This window comes from Mastomys coucha, unplaced genomic scaffold (genome assembly GCF_008632895.1).
Source record: "Mastomys coucha isolate ucsf_1 unplaced genomic scaffold, UCSF_Mcou_1 pScaffold20, whole genome shotgun sequence".
NCBI classification, from domain to species: domain Eukaryota; kingdom Metazoa; phylum Chordata; class Mammalia; order Rodentia; family Muridae; genus Mastomys; species Mastomys coucha.
The window spans coordinates 79,045,310-79,070,191 of NW_022196903.1; the positions used below are offsets into that span (position 1 = coordinate 79,045,310).

General features: G+C 50.6%; 1 protein-coding gene across 4 annotated transcripts in view; it reads right to left on the reverse strand.

Moving 5' to 3' along the window:
- Positions 1-26: 26 nt before the first annotated feature.
- Fbxo41 (F-box protein 41) overlaps positions 27-24,882 on the reverse strand; it is a 32,207-nt gene continuing 7,351 nt past the window's right edge. For 2 of the 4 annotated variants that reach the window (XM_031382379.1, XM_031382380.1), the window contains exons 2-13: positions 13,343-14,380; positions 11,027-11,252; positions 10,499-10,572; positions 9,896-10,254; positions 8,891-9,132; positions 8,605-8,720; positions 8,334-8,486; positions 8,112-8,207; positions 6,144-6,262; positions 5,815-5,973; positions 3,732-3,847; positions 27-3,626 (exon numbers count right to left, since the gene is read on the reverse strand). In XM_031382379.1, the coding sequence (XP_031238239.1) occupies positions 3,564-3,626; positions 3,732-3,847; positions 5,815-5,973; positions 6,144-6,262; positions 8,112-8,207; positions 8,334-8,486; positions 8,605-8,720; positions 8,891-9,132; positions 9,896-10,254; positions 10,499-10,572; positions 11,027-11,252; positions 13,343-14,241 (2,622 nt within the window). In that variant the 5' untranslated portion in view covers positions 14,242-14,380 and the 3' untranslated portion in view covers positions 27-3,563. Of the gene's footprint in view, positions 3,627-3,731; positions 3,848-3,941; positions 4,005-5,814; positions 5,974-6,143; positions 6,263-8,111; positions 8,208-8,333; positions 8,487-8,604; positions 8,721-8,890; positions 9,133-9,895; positions 10,255-10,498; positions 10,573-11,026; positions 11,253-13,342; positions 14,381-24,882 lie in introns of all 4 variants that reach the window. The other 2 variants (XM_031382378.1, XM_031382377.1) reach the window with 2 other exon arrangements.

The following is a 24,882-nucleotide window of genomic DNA, read 5'->3' on the forward strand; positions in this document are numbered from 1 at the left end:
TGCCACAGATTTCCTTTGGCCACACATATTTTCAATTTCACCATCTTTTATTGGATACAGAACCATAAATTCTGATGCCCATGAGTCCTTTTAAATACATATGCTCAGATACATTCGGCAGAGGGCATCTGGGTGACATGGAGCAAAGTGCTGGGATGGCAATACCTGGTTGGGGCAGAAAAGTGGGGCCAGGGAAGGCCCCCTGGGGGCTGGAGGTACAGGCACCACTTTAGAAACAAAACTAAAACCAAAAGTTCCTGTCTACCCCTCTGCCTAGTGTGCATGGGGGCAAGTTGCAGGCTGGCTGTGCAGGGAGTCAGGGCCTAGGGGCCAGCTCTGCCCTCTTGAGCCACCTCAGGTCCCTGCCTGAGATCCTTGCCAGGGCTGAGTAAACCCTGGGAGTTCCAGGCCAAGCCTCCCCAGGGGTGTGATAATGGCAGAGGCCCAGAGCTGGCCTCCTGGTGGGGTACCTGCTTGATTGTCTGGCAGTCTTAGGACTAAGGTCCCAAAGAGTTGAGGGAAGCCCAGCAGTCTGCTCTTCACCCAACCTTAAGCCTTGTCCTTGGGCAAGGACTACAGCTGAGCTCACTTGTCCAGGAGTAAATATACACACTACACAGTAATATATACAGAGAGAGATGCTGGCCTGAGCCACAGCTAGATGAGAAAGCATGGCCACCGTGAGCAGACAGACTGCCAGGTCATCAAGCTGGTGGCTAGGGTGGGCCTCATCAGTGCTTAACTCCATGGGGCATGGGGCCATGTCCCACTCAAGTCTCACCTCTCCAAGTTCACCAGGAACTACGTCTTTGGCACTAGCTGTCAACTCTGGGAAGTTTTCCTTCAACATCATGCCTTAAAGAGACTGGGGTTGACAGCTTATTGCCTGTGTTCTGCATTCAAGAACAGGGCTGCTGACAGCAGCAGGCCTTGGGAAGAAGGCCTGTTAGGTTTCTGATGCAATTCCTAAGGCTGACTTAGCCTAACTCTGTTGTCAATGGGGTTTAAAAAAAGAAAAGCCAAATTTAGGGTACTCGCGAAGGGTGGAAAGTTGGAGTTCTGGGCAGGGTGCATACATTTTTGCCATAACTGGGGAAGAGCAGCCTGCATAAGCATGAAGTACTCAAGCCAAACCATGCCACAACTTAACACGTGCTGGAGCCAGGCTGTTTGGCAAGGGATGGGAGTGGAAGAGATGGCAAGTGGCTGCCACCTGTGAGCCTTCTCCATTGACCTAGTGCTTCTGGAGCAGGGCATGCCCACACGAGTTTTCTGTGCCTTAGTTAAGTATGAGACTCAGGGGGCTTCCCTCTTCTCTTTGAGTGGCTGAAGAAAGGCTGAGGTCCTTCTAAGGAAGCCAGGTGCCCACCCCATCCCCAATTGGCTCAGTGACTGCTAAACATGGAAATGAGTACATCGCCCAGAAGCAGGAATGGACCCCTTCGGAAAAAGCAAAGGGACCACAACTCGCAGACAGCTGCTGGCTCTCAGCATGCCTGAAGACTAATGCCCAAGACTCAGCCAGGACACAGTGGTGACCTGTCACTTAGGTTGGTAAAGGCTTAGGTCTGAAATTTTTACTTTACTCACCTTTACTCAGAGCAAGAACACAGGTGAGACCTCTTAGGGGTAGGCAGGTTTTCCTCTCCATGGATCAGAATGCTTGGACCAGCATCTTGACCTTGCTTCCTGCCCTGATGGCTGTGCACCCTGATCTATTTCCCCCAACACCAAGCGTTCTAGTGCCTCCCCTGCCCAGAGAGATGTCCAAATCCTGGCGTTGTGAAATGGAAGCCACCTGGGGGCAGGCTTGGCCAACTACATTACTTTGTGCTTTATCCAAGAGATAGGAAGGGCAGCACCTCTGGTCTTAAGAGTCACGGGGAGCAGGAGCTACATGGATGCATCGAGCAAAACAACTGACCTACTAAAGGCAGCTAGGGCCCAAGCGCACCTCCACCTCCCTTCTGGGCCACTGAAGGAGAGGAAAGTTGTGCTGTTGCCTGTGACTCCTGGGGACAAGGCTGGGGAGGTGGGAGTAACTGGAGGCAGCTGTGAGAGGTAGGGGCATAGGATACCACACAGCCAAAGTTTCATGCAGAACTAGCATGGAGTATCCAGCATGACAGCCTTGGCATTTCAGTCTGTAAAGAGCAGGTACAGAGCAAGCCACACAACTCAGCGATGATGATAAACTGGGACGGAGCTATAGGGGTCGGGGAGCATCGAGCTGGAGGCTGTGCAGCAATGGAAGGGACTTGTGTGGCAGCAACCTACAGATGGGCTTGTGCCCAGTCCAGGTTGTGGCACAGCTGGAGAAAACTGGCAAGAGGATCCCACCTTATAAAGGAGCAAAGAAAACCCTAAGATGTGGATGACAAACCAGGCGTTTGAAAGATCTGCCCAAACGAGGGCTGCCAAGACTCATGGCCTTATGCCACTGCAAGTTCTGAGCAGAGGAATTCGGTTAGGGATGCTCAGTCTGTGGGGCTTTGGTGACCAGACTTCTTGGGTACGATGCAAGGGCCAGTGACACCCTATCACAAGTATTCTCCTACTTCAGCCCAGTACTGTAAAGACTCCGGAAGGCGGGCTGTGGAAATTACTCTTCTGCCTTGGCACCAGGATCTGTTCCTTGCCAAAGCCGCCTCAAGCCAGTTTTAGGTAAAGCAAGCTCCCTCTCCCCTAAGCCCAGCACAGCAGAGTTCCCCCCTCCCAATGGCCTTGGGGCCTGAAAGGCTTTGGGAATCTTGTGGAAATGCCTGGTTTAAGAGGTTCTTCTCACTGTAGGGCTTTGCTGGGTCCCCTGCTCTCTGTGGTCCCTCAGCAAGGAGTCATATAGAGACTGCTGTGAGCTTAGCTCTGCAGTGTGATTACGAGAAGTCTTTGTCTTACAAGTAGCCTCCTCCAACTGGCCAGTACTTTATCTGCTTGGGAGGTGCAGGCCTCATCCTGGTGTATTATAGACATTTTATTTTAGCTTTTGAAATTCATCCTATGGCTCTGCCCCAACTTTCAGCTAACCTTGTACCTGGGTTCCTAGGCTTGCCTAGATTATCAATGGAGAATGCGGACCTGGAAGAAAGGCCCTCTGTCTAAAGGGAGTGCCTTACAGAGGGTTTGGTCGGGGGAAGGGGAGTCCTCCTTGCCATGTCTGAGCTGCTTTAAGCCCCTTCTGGCCTGTAGCTTGACAGGCTCTTGACCAGGAGATGGCCTGCCTGAGCAGCTGTGGAGCCCCTGGATGGCTACTGCAGATCCTCTGCGCAGTGACAACCAGCTGCAGGTGTCAGCTCCTTGCTGACTGTACCAGAAGGCTGTCCCAGCTGAGGATGTGAGGGGGGGAGGTGTCTCAGAGCAGCTTCTTTCCAAGCCTCTGTCCCGGGGAGGCAGCGCTCTGGGTCACCTGTCACTCTGCTGTCCCAACTGGACAGGATATTCAACCACTGTCTGGAACCCGGGGTAACACTAGGCCTCCAAAGGTCTAGTCCAAGCCAGGGCCCCTCCAGAGGTCCAAAGAGCACTTGGTGTGGGGCTGGCAGGTGCCCTGCCGCCCCTCACCCGGGTTAGCAACCACCTTCTACCTTGATGTGCAGAATCTTCGAGAAGCCAGGCCTCCGTCGCAGGGCCTGTAGACAAGGGCCCTAGGTTAGCTCTCCTTAGGTTGGGCAGGTAAACTACTGCCACCCTCAGCAGCCAAGGGGTCTTGTGTGGCCTCAGAAGCCAACTCTCACCTGGAGTTTTGTCACCATATCCTCAAACAGCTTCTGGGCCTCAGGACTGCTGGGCTCTTTGAAGTAATCTGCAATCCCAATCTGCACCACAATGGATTTGAGGTTCCGGCAGATGCCTGGGTAGCAAGGAAGGCAGATAGTGCTTGGCAAGGCGGTGGGCTGCATCTTCTCCTCTCAGGAATCAAACCAGAGCCCCGCTGAGAAACACACCTGGGCCAGCCACAGGAACAAGAGGACCAGGCCCATGCTGGCTGCGGCTCATAATGATACATCCTAAGACCGGTAAAGATATCCTGGGAGGACAAGCCTGTGACAGCAAGCTGTTCACTGCCCTAGCAACTCCCTGGCAGAAGGGACAGCTGTGCCATGGCCTGGGCACTTGAAAATGACTTAAGAGGGGCAGAGCTGTTGAGTGGGGTGAGTGGGAGGCAAACAGATAATGAAGCAATGGTTTCAATAACTAGCAGCCATAATGCCAGGGAGAGGCAGAGTGAGGTCGGGCGCTGGAGGGGCCTGGACAACAAGATTTGGGGGACTGGGTAGTGAGTTCTGCATGGCCATTTAGGTTGACATGAGGCTGAAGGTAACGGGAGGTGATAAAGTCAAGGACACAGTTGTGATGGTCAGGGCTGTCACCCTAGCTACTCGAGATCAAGGCAGGAGGATCATCAAGTTGAAGGCCTGCCAGGACAGCTTAGTGAGACTATCTCAAAGTAAAAATGCAAAAGGGCCAGGCATGGCAGTGCACACTTTTACTGCCTGCACGGGGAGGGGAGGCAGAGGCGGGTGGGTCTCTGTGAGTTTGAGGCCAGCCTGATCTAAATTCCAGCACAGGGCTACACAGACAAACCCTGTCTCATAAAAGTGGGAGAAGGATGGGGGGGGGGGTGGAGACTGGGAGTATAGCACTTAAAAGCACGTGGCTTAATCCCCAGTGCTGGGGGAAAAATAGTGGTGACTTCCCAGAGGCCACTGGTCCTGAGTGGTAGTCCACAGTGAAGGCAGAGACATGACTGAGCAGATGGGATCAGGTGGGCAGCAGAAAGAGACATCGTGAAGTCCTCATCTCCAAGAAATGTCCCTGAGGACTCACATATACTTTAATCTACCATCTAAAAAGTCAAAAGACGAGACTGCAGAATTCAGGAAGCACAGGAGTGTCTGCTTTCTGCCTCTACCCCAGTGGGAGGCCACACACACACAGAGCTTGTAGTGACATTGTGGGTCAGCATAGAACAGCAGCCATCCTGTGCAGCTAAATAGTTGACATTAAATGCTGCCAGGCCTGGAGTACTTCAGAGACACTAAATGAGCCAAGGCAAAAACCCTGTCTGCCCCTGCACTGGCACATGCTGGTTAAAGCAACAGGAAATAGTTAATATTGCTTGCTAGAAGCTACAAACTATCCCAGGAGACCCCCCACCCCCACCCCGAGAATTGGTCTTGTTGATTTTTCTGACTTGGAGAGTCTTCAGAGAGACCCTCACCTGGGCTATCAGCCAGTCCCTTCCCTCAGCAATTTTTCCCCAGCTGCATGGTCTTTGGAGGTACCAAAGTAAGAAGAGCACTCCAAGGCCGGGCAGTGGTGGCGCACACCTTTAGTCCCAGCACTTGGGAGGCAGAGGCAGGCGGATTTCTGAGTTCGAGGCCAGCCTGGTCTACAGAGTGAGTTCCAGGACAGCCAGGGCTGCACCGAGAAACCCTGTCTCAAAAAAAAAAAAAAAAAAAAAAAAAAAAAAAAAAAAAACAATTAAAAAAAAAGAAAGAAGAAAGAAAGAAAGAGCACTCCACCCATGCAACCATGAGGAGGCTGTCATCTGTGCCGAGACTTTTTGGTGGAATGCCTTGGTTAGGGTGACCCACACTCTGTAAGCAATCCTCACCCATGTTCTAAAAGTAAACCCAATAAACACCGGGGTTCAGCAAGCTGGATTCTGGTAGCACTACCTGGTACACCACAGATGCCCCTCTGGGAGGAGCAGACATCTGTCTGCATCACTCCAGGGAGAGTTCAGTCAGCGCGGGAAACTGTCAGAGGATAGGCTGTAGCCATACCCTGCAACCCCAAACCCCCATTGCTCACTGTTAAAATGTAGCAGGGCCTTAGGGGTGACAGGGGTGGCTGTGAGCACCAGCATCTCCAGTCCCTTCAGGCCTTCCCGGCAGACCTCAGCCGCCACCTCCTGGGTAATCTCTGACACGTGGTCCAGTTCCAGGACCTGCAGCCGCATACAGTTTCTTGCTAGGAGAGGAAGAAGATAGGCCTGGTGACACACTCCCTGGCCCCCCTGCCCAGCACTCAGTTTTGCCATCACCCAAGCTGCAGCCCCTAACGTTTGTGGGATTTCACAGGCAGCATCTCACCCTTGCCTGCTTCTTACCTATGCACTCCAACCCCAAGGAAAGACTTACCAAGCGATGCCAGGCCCTGTACCCCGCAGCCGGCACCACCTACGCCCAGGGCCCGGAGGTGGGGCCAACAGCGTCCAATCATCTGCAGGCAACGGTTGCTGAACCGGGTGGGCTGCTGGCTGAAGAATGGAAAGTGGAAAGTGGTCAGGGAGGCATTGCACTCCCAAGTGTGACAGTCCACCGAGTCATCTTTTCGTGCCTCAGGCAAGTACCCCTGCCAACAATCCAGCTGGCTTTTCAAGTCAGAAAGTAGCTCATCTCTGACTCTGTCCTCTGTCCTCTTGCTAAACCTGGCAGCTTCAGATTCCAGAGCCACCCAGAGCTGTAGACCAGAGAGCCCCACCCTGGTCCCCATTCACCTTGCACCTGGTGACCAACTCCTCATCGGGTACCAAGTAGTTATCAAGTGTGTTACAGCCAAGAGGAGCCACACTGTGGAATGCAGGGTGACAATGAAGACACAGCGTCACCCTCAAGAGCACAGGACAATTCACATCCTGGGTTCTCCGACAACTTTTAGCAGTTCAACAACTTTATCTAACAGTTCAACAACTTTATCTGGCTCTGCCACCTGTCCTTGAACTAGTAGCAATCCTCCTGCCTCAGCCTCAACTGTTAAGATTACAGACTACACCTAGCTTTTGATAACGTTATTACTTTTTTTTTCTTGTTGTTTAGATTGTTTTAAGAAGTGTCTTATGCAGCCCGGGCTGAGTGACTTCCAAGTCATAAAGCTGAGAAACCCTCTTGCTTCAACTTCCCAAGAGCTGGGAAGACAGGTGTTTACCACCACATCTGGCTCAACACCTTTCTTAAAACTGACAATTTCCCCAGTAGCCTACTAGTACTACCTAGTACTTTTTGGACAAGACACACAGGTCTGCATCTCCCCTAGCCCCACCCCCAGACAGGGTTTCTCTGTGTAGCTCGGGATGATATGGAACTCACTCTGTAGACTAGGCTGGTCTCAGAACTCAGAGACCCACCTCCCGCTCTGCTTCCCAAGTGCTGGAAGCAAATGTGTATGTCACACAACCTGGCACCTCTGCATCTTTTATCAAGGCCTTCATGGCATTTCCCCACTTGCCTTCCCATATCATTGCCAGCTCACCTGCCCTACCCACTCCAGACCTCATCCCTCAACATCCACTCAGGCATCAGTATCTCTGTCATCTGACATGCCCAGGGTAGCCAGGTCACAGAAATGGACATTCGCAGAGTCTGCCTCAAGAACCAAGTCTAGCAGAGGACCTTGAAGTAGAAATTACTACAGAACAGAGGCTATCAAGGATAAGGATGGAGGCACTGGGGGCCAAGCAGGGACCACAATGACAGACTCCAACAGAGTGACAGTGTGAGAAGAGCTGGCACATTGGGGAAATCCCTGGGAAGGTAAGGGGCAGCACACAGAGAAGCCTGGTAATGCGAGGAAGTCAAGCAGGTTCACACCCTGGGTTCTCCCACAATAGATTTATTGTTTTGAGATAGAATCTTGCTAAGTGGCTCACAGAAGTCTCGAACTCACAATCTGAGTTCTGCAGTAGCTGAGACAACAGGTGTATGATGCCATCCTCAGCCTCTTCTATGCTGTTACTGACGTCCCTGACCTGCCTATACTCTGTCAGGATAGTGCTGACTGAACGCATATTTAAAAAGTCTCTGTGGACAGGATGCCACGGAGCCAGTAATAGCAGCTCTCATAACCAACATTGTGAATCATGGGGTTGAGTGGCAATGCCAGGCTGTTAGATGGCTCAGTGGGTAAAGCCAACTTACTACCAAGCCTGATGACATAAATTTGATCTCAGAGACTCACGTGGTGGAAGGAAGGACTCCTAGAAGTTGTTCCCTGACCTCCACACACATACACAATTCCCACGCCAAAATGTATCGGTAACAGCTGGGTCCTCAGCCCCAGGCCAGGCCCACTGCTGCTCTCTTCTTACCCATCCTCTTGCCTAGGCTTACCAGGGGTGAAGTGGCGCCACCTGGAGGGAGACAATGTCTCTGCAGCCTGCACCCAGGGCCCAGATGACCTCATGGCCGACGGGGTCCGTGGCACTCCTGTGGAAAAGCCGAAGCTCAAGTAGCCCCTGTTCCCACTAAGAGGCGAGACCATGTGGTGCCTAAGGACCTCTGGAGCCCAAGGCACTCAAGGGGTGAGCTGTGCTTCCGGAAGAGAGGACCCACCTGTAGGTGACAGCCTGCAGGGCACGGCAGTAGCAGCTGGCCAGCCAGAGTGACCGGTCAGTGAGGATGTTGGGGCAGTGGGAGATACGCAGGATCAGCAGGTTCCCACCAGCCGCCTTCAGCAGGGACTCCAGCCCTGCTTCAAGGCAGCCCCTGGGGATGACCAGTAAGGTCAGGGAATTGCTCGTGGTCACTTTCTCACCTGGGAAGCATCCCCACTTAACTCTCGGGTGAGCCACCCACCCACCGACCCACCGACCGCAGGCCTCACCGGGTGCTGCGAGCATACTCCTCCTTGCTTTCTTTCTTTCCCCTCTGCCGGGGCTTCAGGTTCTGTAATGTTAATGAGTGAGCCTGGGTGCACCACTGAGCCAACATCGCCAGGAACTGGGAAAGATCAAGTGATAGGAACAGAGATCTGAACTTGACTGGCTGGGTTAGCCCTGAAGGAGGAGGCACCATGAGAGCATCTTGGGGAACCAGGGCTGTGGGGGTTACTAGTCTTGGGCCAGTTCTGCTGCGTAAAGTTGGGCTCCAAGGAGGGCAGGGGCAGGCACCTTGGAACAGACTCGGGCATTCTCAAGCAGTACTCTCGTCCAGACAGCGGGATGGCGGGCCACAAAGCGCCAGTCCCGGCAGACCTCTGCAGCATGCAGCAGTGTCCGGGTATCCAGGTAGGTGAAGATACAGAAGAGGGCAGCACGCATCTTGAGGATTTCTGGGCTGATGACTTCATTGGAGCGTGAGGGGCTACCTCTCTCGACCCGACGGCCTCGCCCGCTGCCTCCTTCAGGGCGGGCTGGAGAATAGCAGGGCCAAAGGAGACAGTGGAGAGGAAAAGACCAATGAGGGACCGGGGAAGGTCAGGGGAATATGAGACCTCCCACCCTACTGGGGACTAGCTCCCTGGGGAGACAACAGGGCCTCTGCTTTCCCTTTCTTTACAAGTACCCCAAATTTTTACTAATTGGAAAAGGGAACTGTCTGTTGCTTTGTCACACGCCAAAAACTTTGCAGACAGGGTCTCATGTATTCCAGCCTAGCTTTGAACCCAAACCCAGGATGGCCTTGAATTTCTGATTCTCCTGAATTTGCTGCCCAAGTATTAGGATTACAGGTGTGCACCACTGTGTCATCCAGTGTTAGGGGTTGGAGCTTGAAGCTAGGGCCACATGGATCTAGATAAGCACTTCACTAACTGAACAACCCTGCCCCACCCCCCCAAAGACCTACACTTTCTATTTAAGGGTCACCCTGACTCTAACCCTCTAAGCCTTCCACATAAGTACAGAGCTACTCCCTCAAACCCTAGCTCTGTGCCAGGTGCTTCAGAGCCTAAACACTCAGCTCTTCTTCCCACCTGTGATGGAGTCCATCATGTATGCAGACTCCTTAAATGGGGCAGCCTTAGGTCACTGCAGGCCTGCCCTGTCACATAAACCCTTGCTCCAAGCTTGAAGGGCACTTGAAAGGTAAGCAAGAGGAAGGAGCCAAGGGTCACCACTTCTACCCTGTGTCCCCTAAGAGAGGCTGCGTTGCCTACTCACTCTCTCAGGACTTACCTGAGAGCCGGCAGCTGTTCAAGGGGCCAGACACAGCAGGTCCAGGGCGTGGGACATCAGAGGGTCCTTCAGCCTCTGACTCGGTAGTTCGGGAGCCCACATCTGAGACGTCACCCTCCTCCCCCTCGGTGCTGTGACGGCGCGGTCGGCGCTGCCAGTTCTGGATGGCCTGTCGTCTTAGGCCTGAACTACGAGGGGGCTGGGACCGCTCTGAACCACCGTTGGTAGCTTGTGCCCGTGAACCTAAGCCCCCAGGGCCACTGTCCTCGGAGGGCCCTTCCTCTGGCCGGGGCAGCTCCAGACTGTCACTGTCATAGCAGCCTGAGCTCTGGGATGCAGCTGGCACACGGCTGGAGGCCCTGAGGTAGGTGGGGGAGCGCATACTGAAGGCTGAGGGATACCAGACTGTCCCAAGTCCCCACACTATCCTTACCACCAGCCAAGGGTAGCCCACTGTCTTGCTTTCCAAAAGTTCCCTGAGCATGGAAAACCAGCTTGGTGACAGCAGGGGGGTGGGCACAGAAGGAGACAAGCCTCTGATGGGCCAGCAGACCTTCCAGGGTAAGGGTAGGCTGTTTGGGGTGGGCCAAGCCCAAGGCTTACCCTGTGCTGGGAGAGGAGCCATGCCGTGATACAGCGTATGTGCTTGGCACAGCTGGGCCTGCATGGTGTTCTCGCTGCAGCCCCCAGAGTGGAAGGGAAAGAAAGGATGGGCAGAGGAGGCCAGAGAAGAAGGCAATTGTAGCAGAGAGAGGAAGATGGAGAGAAGAAAGAAAGGAGAGAGAAGAAAACAGTTGGGAAAGATGGACGAATAGACAGACAGACAGTCCAGACAGGCAGGCTCCCAAATTCCCTCCCAAGCCACCCACCTAGCATCCCAGGGCCCAGCTTGTGACTCCTAGCTAGGCTCTCGTCTGGAATGCAGAGGGCTTCTGAAGGTTGAGGCCATTGAAGCTGCCTTGCCCCAGCCTCAAAGCCTGCACTGCTGCCCTGTCCAGAGTGCACCTCCCTCCCACTTTAGACCTGGGGTTGCCTCTAGGGGTATAGGCAAAAGAGGCAAGTTGGGTGGTGGGTGGGAAGGCCGTGTAGGTCACATGAGCAAGTGAGAAGCCAGAGCAGTTACGCACTCACCATTCTGCCGGGGCCTCTCACCCCAGGCCCCGAGGCACTGCCCCCACCTCCTCTGCCCAGGCTGGCACTGGGTGTGCTGCCACAGCTGCTGCTGATGACCTGCAACTGGCGCTCTGCCCTATCTGCACGTTCCAGGAGCTCCTCGATGAACTGTTGCAGCCGCAGCTTGGCACTGGCCTCCCGAGCTGCTGTCTCCTTCAGGAACTGGTCGATCTGCACCACCTCCCTGGGCCGGGAGCAGTCTCTTACCCCAGGTCCCCAGCCTGACTGCCCTCAAACCTCCCATTGGAGGAAAGTGGCCAGTGGGGACAAAGCTAACACAGTGGCCCAAGGTGCTTGCTCACGATTCCATGGAAAAGGCCAACCACCCTCCCCAACACAAACAGGAAGACACACAAGCCACACGGTACAGGACACCTCTGTTAATGCTGTCAGCTTGACAGAGTGTAGAATCACATAAGAGACAAACCTCTAGACAAATTTGTGAGGAAGTTTCTGGATTGTGCTAACTGAGGTGGGAAGATCTAACCTGAATTTGAGTGGCACTGTTCCATGGGCTGGGGTCCCAGCCTACACAACGCAAGCTGAGCAGCAGTCTCCATCTCCCTGTTTCCTGGCTGACATGATGTGAACAGCGACCCCACATGCCTAAGACTACACCATTCCTACAATGACAGAGGGCTTCCCCAAACCACAAGCCAAAACACACCTTTTCCCCTTCAAGTTGCTTTCAAAATACAAAATTCTGAAGTTATTGCATGTGGCTGGAGAGATCACTCAGCCACTTGTTACTCTTGCAGAAGACCCGAGTTTGGTTCCCAGCACCCACATACTGGCTCACAACCACCTGTAACTCCCATTTCAGGGGATCTGATCCGACCTCTGTGGGCACCAGAGGTCATATATGCACGTGTAATACTCATTCGCACAAAGAATAGCAAAGATAAGTCTAAAACAAAAACTTAAGCAAATCTGTGCTCCCACACTATCAGAGGCTGGGGGGCAACAGGAAAGGGCTGGTTCTCTCCTTCCACCATGAGACCCAGAGAACAAACAACCAGCACTTTAAACTATGTCAGCTCATTTGTGAGAGCAACAGCAAAGTCACTAACTACACCGAGTCCTCCCTGACAGTCACAGGTATGCTCATTCCTACACACAGTCACCTCCAGACATGAGAGCCCTTATAAACAAAAAGCAGACTCTCTCAGTTCCCTGTGGCCTCAATACACTGCCTCCTCACAAAGGAGCATGTCCAGCCACATTGAAAGCCTCATAGCGATGAATGTACATCCTAACTTGACCCAATACACAAACCCCAACATGTTCCTATGTATGCAACCATATATATTCATTCTCAGGCACACTCATGCTCTGAAATACACCAGGAACCATGGAGGCTCAGGCCCACCAACCTGCTCAAACCCACGCATGGGCTCTAGAAGCATCAAAATGAAGGGTGTCTCATCAACACATGCATAAAGAACTCCTACAGCACTACAAGGTACCACCTCCCAGCATCCAATGGTTGCATACAAACACAGCACACTCAGTTACTGAAGTGTGTGTATCCCCACCTGCTTTCAGCTGTTCATGCATCCATTCAATACTTAATCTAGGTGCCAGACATGGTTTGAGATACCGAGAAAGCTTTACTAAACAACAAAAAGGGAAATCCTGTGGACGATGCTGTCCCTCGGCTGTAGTGCTGGGCTGCATATAAAAAAAAACAAACTGAGCAACCACGGAGAACAAACCAGTATGTAAATACTCCGTGGTCTCTGCTCCAGTTCCTGCCTTGAGTTCCTGCTCAGACGTCTCTTTATGGTGGAGTATAAACGATACACAAAAATAAACCCTTTCCTCAAAAAAAAAAAAAAAAAAAAAAAAAAGGAAATCCTTGTCTGACCCTAGACAAGAAAGGGCTTAGAGAAAGCAAGAGCACAGAGGTAGGTCAAGAGGAGGCAGGTTCATGGTACCTCTTCCGTCTTTATGGAAGGGATGCAGTTGGGTCTGCATGCTTTTACGAAGTACAGAACATGGAGAACTGGGCCATTTCTTTTAGTAGGCTAATGGGAAAGATCTGGTACAAAAAGGCAAGTGCTGCCTGGCCTGGATATCAAAGTCGACGAAACACTTTTCAAGGGTGGGCACAAGATCCCAATATCACATACTCGGAGTCCCAAATCACCACCACGTCACTCTTGAACCCACTGACATTACCATCACAGACTCATCTTGGAATCAGGCACGTGTGGGGCTTAAGCGTATGACATCTACGGATACCCACCCGCTGGACCTCCAGGGCCTACTCACTGCTGCTTGCGGCTCAGCTCCTGTTCCTTATGCACCAGGTCCTGCTTGAGTGAAGCCAGCAGTTCCACGCTCACGTCCACTTGGCGCGAGAGCTCAGAGGCGCGCTCCTCCAGCTCCTCCTTCTCGCGTCCCAGGCGTGCGCTCTCCTGTCGAGCAGTCTCCAACTCCGCTGCCTTGCGCTCCAGCTCGGCCTGTAGCCGACCCACCTGGCCCGCGATCTTCTGCTCCACCTCCTCGCTCAGCCGCTCTAGTCTCCGGTCCACCTCCAGCTTCTCCAGGGCGCGGATCTTGAGGCGTGCTAAGCCTTCTTCGTAGGCGACGTCCGCAGGTGATGGCGACGCTGGAGATGCAGAGGCGGGCCCGGAACAAGGCCCAGGGCCAGGTCCCGGTGGCGGCGTCGAGCAGGCCGAGGATGCCACGGACTTGCGCGCAAACAGCTCACCGAGTGGGATTTCGATTTCGCGTAGCGCATAGCGCGCAGCGGGCACGAGCCCTGGCTCGGCCAGCTCCTCGCAGGGCAGGCTGGCGGGCACCAGGTCACCGGGGAAGTGCGCCAGTGGCGCGTGGTGGTGATGATGGTGCAGCAGGTGCGGCCCCGCGGGCGCAGGCCCAGACGCCTGCTCCTTGCCCTGAAAGGACGTGCTCTCAAAGACCTCGCGCCGGGCTCCGGGGACAGCCAGCAGGGCGGCGGGCTCAGGCGCCAGCGGGAACCCGGAGGCTGCAGCAGCAGCGGCTGCAGCGGCGGCCGCGCCGTCGCAGATGCTGTTGGTCTTGGAGAGGATATAGAGCGTCTCGTAGGTGTGGCTGTACTCCAGGTGCGCACGCAGAGACGACAGGCTCCGGAAGCGCTTATGCTCCCCGCAGCGCGGGCAGCGGTATGGTAGGTCCAGCGAGGCCATGGCCCCGCCGCCCTCGGGGCGCGCCGGCTCCACCGCGGCCGCCTCCAGGGTCAGCCGGGCGAGCTCATGGGGGGCCTCTAGCGGGCCCGGCCTGCGAGATCGAGGACGCTCTGTTCACCAACAGCCAGGGCCCCCGAGGCTAGAAGAGAGAAAGTGAAGCTCAGCAGCATGCTAGCCCTGCTCCCACTCGCTACTCCCAAGTCCAGCAACCCTGTCCCCCATTCAGCGGGAAACCGCTGTGCCTAAGATAGAGGAGTCAGAGGAGGCCAATAGCCACTGGCCTCCTGCCTTCCAAGTGTTAAGATTACTAGGTTGCGTTTGTTTATTTTTCATTAATATTTTGTTTTGGAGGGTGGAGAAGACTGCTCAGGAACTAAAAGCACTTGTTGCTCTTGCAAGGTACCGGGGTTTCGTTCCCAAATGCACACAAATGATTCCTATTCATTCTAATTCCAGTTCCAGGGATCTGTTTCCTTTTTCAGACGTCCCTGCACCAGGCAAGCACACAACGCATATACATAGATGCAGGCACTCATACACAAAAAATAAAATTTTTAACAATTGAGGGAATGTTTAATTAAAAAAAAAATGGGGCAGGTGCTTGTAATCCCAGCAGTTGGGAGGGGAAACCAAGAGGATGAGACAGTCACGATTATCCTCGACTACATGCAGAGGTACAGCTAGCCTGATCTACATGAGATGCTGCCTCATAGAGACAGGAAGTATTCGTAATTGTTGTTACCAAGTCTTTTGCTTGTTTAAGACAGTGCCTTACTCCCTAGACTTGCTGGCCTGGAACTCACAATGTAGCTCAGGCAGGCCTCAAACTTTCAGGGATTCACTTTTCTTAACCTCTCAAGTGCTAAGATTATAGGCATGAGTCACCTTGCCTGGCTTAAAGAAATAATTATTTGGGAGGCAGAGGCAGGCGGATTTCTGAGTTCGAGGCCAGCCTGGTCTACAGAGTGAGTTCCAGGATAGCCAGGACTACACAGAGAAACCCTGTCTCGAAAAAAACAAAAAACAAACAACAACAAAAACAAAAAACAAAAACAAAAAAAGAAATAATTATAATTGTAAGGATTTCCAACCTAGAAAAAAAATGCCCAAGCACTCTTCAACAGAATGGGACCCAAGCACAGCAGCGTGTATATTTAATCCCAGCACTTAGTAGGCCAAGGCAGGTGAACTGCCAAATGTTACAGAATTAATAAGATCCCAAGCAAGAAAACAGAATAGATCGCTTTTGGTCTATTCATAATGTACTGCTACTCTGTAGTGACAAAGAGACCAGTATCCATAACAACAGATGAATCTGTTTAGTATTACTAACAGGAAAGAAGCCAAACTGAATACACTGCGGGATTCCAGAGGTGGAAGGCAAGACCAGGCACAAGTCAGAGTAAGAGGCTCTCCCTGAGGACTTCATGAATTGAGAAGGGGCAGGGAGGAACCCCGTATGCTACTGAGGATGTTCTGTGTAGCTTGATCGGGGCTGTGTCTATGTATGTCTATATAGATAAAATCATAAAGACATGTCCATGAGCCCTCGGGTATTCCGTGTGCCCTAGCTCATGTATGTGACATCTAAGAAGGTCTTCAAACAGATACTTAACTTTCATCTTAGGAAGACCACATCTGTCCCCGTAGCCTGAACCATTAGAGCTAAGTTGTAGGGACCAAGATGCTTGCCCAGCTCTGATCCTGTAGGTGGCGCTGCTCCGTGCCGCCATTCTAGGCACTGATGTCCTAGATCACTGTCAAACCTGGATAAATTGGCTTTCAGGGCTCGCTCTTGCCTTTCCTTCCAAGAGCCCCATTATCTTTCCTAATCCAAGAGCCCCATTATCTTTCCTATCATTCCTGGCAGTGAGCCACCCATCCTCCACCTGCAGCTTCTCACCTTTCCCCATCTTGTGACTTCTCCACTCCGTTCTCACTGACTTCCTTTCTTAACTGCCTGAATTTAGGCTTCATGCTCCCTCTGAGGACAATGCAGTTGTCATCAAGATTTTTGTCCACTCTGTCTGTCTGCTGATATCTAGGCTGCCATGATATTGCCCAGGGTGGATGTGGTGGTTTGAATAGGAATCTATGGAGACCATAGATTCATGGGCCTAGAGAATAGCACATTAGGACATATGACTTTGATGGATTAAGTATGGCCTTGAAGGAAGTGTGTCACTGTGGAGGTGGGTTTGGGGGTCTTATATGCTCAATCTATACCCAGTATATAGAACTCTCTGCTCCATCTCCAGCACATCTGCCAACAAACTGCTGTGTTTTTCCACCATTGATGATAAAGCACTTAAACCTCTGAAACTATAAGCCAGCCCTTTAAAAGAGTTGGAGTGGTCATGGTGTCAATTCACAGCAATAAAGCCCCAACTAAGATGGTGATTTTCCTCTTTTTTTTTTTAAAGATTTATTATTATATGTAAATACACTGTAGCCGTCCTCAGGCACACCAGGAGAGGGCATCCAATCTCATTGCCAATGGTTGTGAGCCACCATGTGGTTGCTGGGGTTTGAACTCAAGACCTCTGGAAGAGCGGTCAGTGCTCTTAACCACTGAGCCATCTCACCAGCCCCTTTCCTCTGGTTTTATGACTTTCTGTGCTTAACTGATTCCAGCCTATGTAGTAGCCCCACGGCCAATCTCTGCCCCCACTGGCTCACTCCTTGAAGCTGCTCTCAGCTCCACCTCTCCCTTCTGACGGTTCCAGACTTCTGCCTGCCTTCTGCCATTTCCTTACGGATATAGAAACATCCCATGGCCACCCAGCACCTAGCCTCCTCCCCAGATCAGCACTCTGCTTGGATCTTATGGAGTCTGCTCTTTCCACGTTTTCAATCTATCCATGTGGGCTGGGGCAAATGACCAACTCGTCTTTTTTGCTTACACTGGGTCTGCATTCCTTGTACTAGGGGGAAACATCTGAGAAATTAAGAGACAGATAGATTCCTTTTTCAAATAATAGGCTAGGCCCTGTGGTAGTTAGTGGCTTTTTCTCCCTTTATATTTAGTCCATTTATTTTGTGTGGGGTGGGGTATTGTGCCATGGCACATGAATGGAGGTCAGAGGTCAACTTGTGCAAGTCAGTCACTTCGTCCCACCACATGGGATTCAGGTTGGAGCTTGGGTTGTCAGGGTTGGTGGTAATGCTCTTTATCTGCTAGGCACCTTTACCCCACTGAGCCATCCCCCTTGCCCTGGGATGGTTAGTGTTAACTGTCTGTTTCCTTCACAGAATCTAGAATCATCTGGGAAATGGGCCACTGAGGAATTTTGATTTCAGTTGTCAAGATGGAAAAAACTGCCTACTGTGGGTGGCATCATTCTCTGACTGGGACCCTGGACTGTATGCATGGATTAAGAACTGAGCAGCAGCTCGCCTTCAATGCCACTTCCTGATCCTGCAGTGGAACTAGCTGCAGCAAGTTCCCGCCGCCTTGACACCCTTGCCATGGTGGATGGGGCTATGGACTCTGAGCTAAAGTAAACCCTTCTCCCTTGACTTGTTTTTGTTATGAAGACTGCTTTTGATCAAGTGTTGAAAATTAGCATTCAAGTCAGAACAGCTAGGAGGTGGTGGTGCATGCCTTTGATCCCAACACTTCGAGGCAGAGGCCGGTGGATTTCTCATAAGTTCAAGGCCAGCCTGGTCTACAGAATGAGTTCCAGGACAGCCAGGGCTACCCAGAGAAACCCTGCCTTGAATGCCTTCTCATCCCCCTCCATGTGAAAGGAAAAAAACAAAAAAGGAAAGAAATGAAGATGAGGGAGTGAGACAGGCCCACTCCCCGCACTCCTAGTGAAAAGATGGTGGGGGTGGGGGCTGCCTTTCATCCCAGCACTCAGGAAGCAGAGGCAGACAGACCTTTGTGAGTTGGAGGCCAGCCTGGTCTACCTAGTGAGAGCTCCAGCCAGCTGAGGTCATACTTGAGAAAGCAAAGAAAGGCCTTGCTTCAAAATAAAAAATTTTTAAAAAAAAATTAAAAATTGGTGAACCCCATCACAAAAGCAGATCAGCTCCTCCTGGAGCTGAGGCCATGTCCCCACAAAGGCTGCCACATTAGCAGAGAATTGTTAGGGTGCTCTTAGCTGTTGTGGTCTTTGCAGTGGCTGCTTCAGTAAAGTCCAACAAGACATACTTCAGCCAACCTGAAGACAGAAACAGAAGATCGCTTGCCTGGAGAGGGCCCTTCTGCCCGGGGGCCAGTAATTAATATGACTGAGTGATAATGAAGAGCTAGTTCTTAACTTTAAACTAAAGTGAACTCAAGCAAAAAGAGGAGGCAGGAAACTCAGAGGGAGGGCAATCTGGGGCCTGCCTGCTCTTGACTCCTCTGGCCCTCCTGTGTCCTCTCCATGGAAACGTCCATTATAAGCAACCTGGGTGAGGGGAGTTCAGCTTGAGTAAGAAGGGGCCAAGGAGCTAGGAGCCTGCATTGCCCCATGGCAGGGGGCCCTGGCTAGAGCCCTCCTTCCAAGCCTGGGCTTTGGCAACGGGCAGCACAGGGGTCCTGTTGCTAAGAGATAACTCAGATTCCCCACCCCCCCACCATCTCGGAATCGATTTTAGAATTATAACTTTCAATGAAGTCTCTGGGTTTGGATATACATTCTGGGGATAAAGAAGGCAAGGTGATGAAAAACCCTCCTGAAGATCAAGACCAGAAAAGCCTAAAAAATAAAAGTTACCCCTAAGAGTGTGCCTTCTCTATCCCCAAACAGGTTCCTTTCAGTTCTCTCACAAGGGGCCTCAGAGCACCAAGGGTAGAAGCTGTAGCTTTGGCATTGGCTGGGGAGGTCAGAGAGTTCTTGCTACTAGTCAAAGCTGTGGGCTGTGGACTAGGCGCCTCCCCTCCCTTTCTCTCTTCAGCTGGGTATTTCCCCCAACACCCCACCCCGCCCCCAGCTGTACAGTTTTCTTTCCATCATTCAATTCTGGTCCCAGACTGCAAGACCCCGATGACTAGATTACTGCTTAATCAAACGTAGCACAATGTTGTGCTAGGACTGGCCGTTGGGGTGAGCATGTGGGCTTACTTCTTCTGGACATAGGACAACAATAGCTTAAGTTTATGATGGCTGGCTGCATTGGCTGCACAGGGAAAACATCCTACCTTACTGAACAGTTAAGTGGGAACCCATGTGTCTATTAAAGTGCCCCACAGTCCTGCTACCCAGCTTTACTTCTTTGTTACACTTCCAGTTTTCTCTTAGAGAACTGTTTCCAGGTCAACTCTGAGTGGGCGGAGCTGACTCAGCCCCTGGCTCCAGGGAAGCAGTGTGGTTAGGCTCCCTGGAGAGAGATGAACAACTCTCCCACTCCTGGAGTCCCGGAGCTTCTGGGTGGCCTGTGTTCTCTGTGGGACAGAAGAAAAGGGCTCTTTTCTGTTATCTGCCATCAAGTGTGATATCACTTGACAGTGACACCCAAATGTGCCCAAAGCTTTTTGCTTAACATACACATTTTGTTAGCAACATGATGCAAAAGACTTTTGCAGGCTCTCATGTGCCGAAGTGTGTTTGCAGGCAGCTGTGTGCTGCGGCATGTGTGTGGAGGTCAGAGAACAACTTTCAAGAGTTAGTCCCTGCCTTTCCAATATCTTTTTCTATCTTGTGGACACATGGAGGCCCTAAGCTAATATTGTGATTACACTTGATCATCTTCCTACCATATTCACTGAGGCAGGGTTTTGTAATCAAATCCAGAGCTCATTGATTAATCCTAGTCCTGCCAGACAACCTGCTCTGGGGAATCCTCTAGCTCTACCTTCTGTGGCTAGAGTCACACAGGCAAGCCACCATGGCCACTTGACATTTATATGGGGGATCCAAACTTCTGTGGGGCAAGCCATCTTCCCACCTTCCACCTTATTTTAAAGGCAGGTTTGGTTCCTGTTTTAGTGTCTGTTAGAAGTCAGGCTAGCTGGTCTGACAGCTTCTGGACAGCGCTCCTGTGTCTGCCTCCCACTTTGTAGGAGGAATGCTGGGATCCCAGATGCATACAATGCCATCTAGCTTTCATATGGGTTCTGGGGTGAAAGCCAGATTTCCCAGGCTTGCATGGAAAGAGCTTTAACCCACTAAGCCATCTCTCTAGCTTATGCATTTTGGTTTTTGTTTTGTTTTGTTTTTTAATTTTCCAAATGACTCATTTGAACGTGTTGCTAGTATCTAGTCATGAGACTCTAGATGAACTCAGTGACCCATAGTGTCAAAGCAGATTCTAAACTCCCGCTCACTCCCAGCAGCCTGGTCTCCTTCAGTGTTGCCACCCTCCTCCCAGCTATACCTCTGGCCATCTTGTTTTCTTCTCTTCTGATGCTTTCAGCTCAAACATCCTTCCATGCTTTGTGCTCTTTCAGGCCAAGGCCTCTTCACTCCTGGCTAGCATCTAGCCTCACAACTCTCTTTTCACCCTATATAAGGATATGCCCCCTCTTTAAATTATTACCTTTTGTTATTTTTAAGACATGGTCTCACTCTGCAGCCCAGGCTATTTGTGCCCTTCTGCACCATTGTCTTCAGTGCAGGCATTTGCCTCCATGCCCCACTCCAGACCAGTCTCTTTCAGTACAGGATTTCTGTTCAAGACTTCTTTCATGGCCCCCACTGCCTACCTACCACTGCCAGATTCCCGTTTTCCTGTTTGATCTCTGTGTGCTTTTACAAAGTTGAAAGTGAAAACTGACCTGGTTTCTTCACCTGAGTTTTTCTTTGATTGCCTTCTTTCCCCGACATTTTTCAGCCATCCATGTCTCTTAGTGATTTGACTATATACTATGCTATTTGTATGTGTGTGTGGTGGGGGTGGGGGGTTTAAAAATGAAACTACTTACTCGTGTGTGTGTGTGTGTGTGTGTGTACTTGTGTTGGGAAGGGTGCACAACTGCCACAGTATGTACACATGGAGGTCAGAGGATAGTCTGTGGGAGACAGTTCTCACCTTCTACCATATGGGTCCCGGGACTGAACTCAGATTATTAGGGCTATAGGAGCAAAGGCTATGACCTATTGAGCTATCTCACCAGATCTAGTTTTGTGAGACAGGGTCTCACCACATAGCCCAAGCTGGCCTGCATCTCACCATATGGCCATATAGCTGGTCTCAAACTACCCACAGTCCTCTTACCTCAACCTTGCAAATGCTGAGACTATAGGCACAAGCTGCCATGCTCTGCCCAATTTTGCTCATTTTTACATTGAACATTCCTATTTCCTTACTGATCTACAAAGGCTTTTTATAATATTGATTTTTGTCCTTTATGTACTGTAAATATATTCTCAAGTATGTTGATTGGCTTTTACTTTATGTTTTTTATTGATATGTTGAAAGAACACCTCAGTAAAACTTTAATGATTTCTGATTTTGTTATGCTGAAGAAGTCGGTTCCCACCCAAAGCTATTACCAATTATACATGTGTTCTTTAGTGCTTAAGACTTTATTTTTCTTCCAGAGTATTTTTAAATTTTTTAATTGACTTTATGTATATGAGTGTTTTATCTGCATTTATGTCCCTGCTCTACCCGTGTGCCTGGTGCCTACAGAGGCCAGAAGAGGGTGTTCGATCTAGAACTGGAGCCAGATGTGGGCCATCATGTAGGTGCTGGTGATAAAACCCAGGTCCTTTGGAAGAATAGTTAGTGCTCTTTATTTCTGAACCATCTTGTTAGCCCCAGGATATTTTAAACAAATAACCCTGCCTCCACAGCTGATGAAAACTGGGGAATGTGTAAGTATGGCAGGCTGTGTGCCCCTCTTGACATCTGAATCCACAGTTAGATTTTTTCTCCCACATTTAGAACCATCAAGAGGATTTTTTTTCTCGTCTCCCTTCTAAATAAATAAAAGATTTACATCATTTTAACTCATGTGTTTATGTCCATGTAGGTATAAGTATGAATGTGCAGGTGCCTGAGGAGAGCAGGAGAGAGCCCTGGAGCTGGAGTCATGGTGGCTATGAGCTGCCAGCAAGCACTCCCAACTGATATGCCGTCTCTGCAGCTCCTCCTTTTCGCTTTAAATGGGGTCTCAAGTAGCGAAGGCGGGCCTTCAATTCCTGACTTCCCTGCCTCCATTTCTGAAGGGCTAAGATTATAGGACTTCTCTGCCGCACTCAACTTAACCTCCTTTTTTTCCTTCATTTTAAACAAATATCTGGTAATTAATTTTGAAAAACAGTTCAGTTGGTAAAGCACATGTCTTCCATGCACAAGCCCTAGATTCAATTCCCAGCACCACACAAAAAAGACTGAGGTCACTAAATACTTAGTCAGCAAGCCAAGATTGCTGTCCTTTAGGGATACTAAATTCTAAAATGTAGCCAATAGAAATAAGTTTTAAAGATGATTTTCTATAAAATACTAATTGTATTATATGTATGGATGGATGGATGGAGGGAGAGAGAAAGAGAACTGAGTGCACATATGCAACTCTATAATGAGACGAGGTACGTGACTGGCATGCAGATAGATTTTTTTTTTCAATTATGAAAATACTACTAGGTACAACTCTTGGCCCAAAATCCTGAAAATCTGAATGAGCTGAATGCTTTTCTAGGAAAACATAAAACATCAAACCGACTCAAGAAGAAATAGAAGAGGTTGAGCCGGGCACAGTGCCATGTGTCTTACATCCCAGCACTCAGGAGGCAGAGGCAGGTGGAGCTCTGTGAGTTTGAGGCCACCTTGGTCTACAGAGTGAGTTCCAGGCCACCCAGAACTGTTCCACAGACAAACCTCTGGTCTTGAAAAACCAAAAAGGAAAAGAAAGAAAGAAAGAAAGAAAAGGAACAGAACACCCAAACAGAGTCATTAAAACAGGCAAGCCTGAGGGGGGCTGGCTTGTGGAACAGTTTCCTCTGAGATTGAAACATTCTATCCTGCGGGAGGGGGGAGGCTTAACCTAGAAGGTAAACAACTCAAAATAGTTCCAAGTCCCTGAAACTGACCAGACTCACTAGGCCCCTCCCTCCCCAGAGGAAACAATAAGACAGCTGAATCATCCTCACACAAGCTGCGATGAAGGCAAAAACAAGCCGGAGTCTAGACCAGCTGGGTCTCTTGGGAAGGCCACTCTCTCCAACCTGTTGAGCTTCCTGCAGGCTGTGCAGTGAGCTCCCGTTTCCCAGGCTTTGTTAGATGTCACCTAGGCTGGGGTGGGCCTTGGTAATGCAACTGACTCTGAGACATTTCTGCTCCTGTCAGTCACCTCTCATCCATATTCTTCTAAGTCACCCCAATATAACTCATTGGTTCACCAAGTTGGCCTTTGGTGCTATCTGTACTTGGATCTGTTCCTGGCTCCATATGTGGGGTGAGTTGACCAGTGTGTAATGTTTTGTCACACCACAGTGAGCCTGGAGATGCCCAGTTATACACAGCTGGTGGGGAGCAGAACTGTTCTGACCTGCATACCTGTCTGCTCCAGCTAAGTACAGCAGTGTCCTATGTGTGCTTCCAACTCTCCTCCTGTCCCTTCCCACTTTTGAAGAACACTTAGCTTTCATGGTACCCTACTAGTCAGGCTCCAGGAAACCAAGAACAGGGAGAAACAGGCCTGTGGGTGAGCACCACAGCAGATGGGAAGAGTGGCTACTGACATCCCAGTAGCTCTTTACCCTAGCACATCCTCCACCTACTGCACCTGAGAAAAGACGTCTCAGGTTCTTGGGAAGTTCTTGGGAATATTCTTGTGTAGACTTACACACCTCCACATGAGCATAAAGCTTTCCCTGAATGCAACCCAAGAGGTGATGGGGGTTGGGAAGATGGCTCATGGTTAAGTGCTAGCTGGTAAGTATGAAGACCACAGTTCAGAACCCTAGAAATCCATACACATGCTTGGCAGACATGTATTCCAGCCTCCCTGTAATTCCAGCATCTGAAAGCAGATTCGGGGATCCCCAGAACAAGCTGGACCATAAGACGAGGCATATCAGAGAGCTCCAGTTTCGTTTGATAGACTCTGCCTCAATGACAAAGGTGGAAGATGACAGGAGGGGATGACTCTTAACATCAACCCTGGACATTACATGTTGGCACACTTACACAAGTATGAGTGCTACACATGCAAAAATACACATGTACACACGCACACTCACACACAAGAAAAAAAGGAGGGAAATGATGGAAGGTGGACAGTGGGATAAGAGAAAAGGCAAGCGCAGTTTCATCATTTATGTAGATTCCCGACTGTGTTCTGAGCATGGGTGGAGAACAGTCAGAGATGCTCATGTGTGTTCTGCCTCTCCCACTTTAAAAACTCCTGCTGCCCCGAGACCCATCCCATGTGTGCCTAGCCCCATGGGATGACTCTCGCCATGCCCAGACTGCTTCTCTAATCCAGTACATACCCATCTCAGGGCTCCTTTCCAAGTCCAGCTTTCGAATTTCTCCAGCTAGGATTCTACAGGCTGAACTCACTGGAGTAACTTTATTCATTTATTATTTATTATGTTTAGCCTTTCAGGCCCATCTCACCACTGCAAACGATGTAAGCTGCGTGTCTCCTGTCACAATCTTACCTGTTACTACAGCCAGAGGTGCAGGGGAGCTTACTCTACGGCTTCCAATGCTGCATAGGTGCAGGGGATCTTTTTTTTTTTTTTTTTTTTTTTTTTTTTT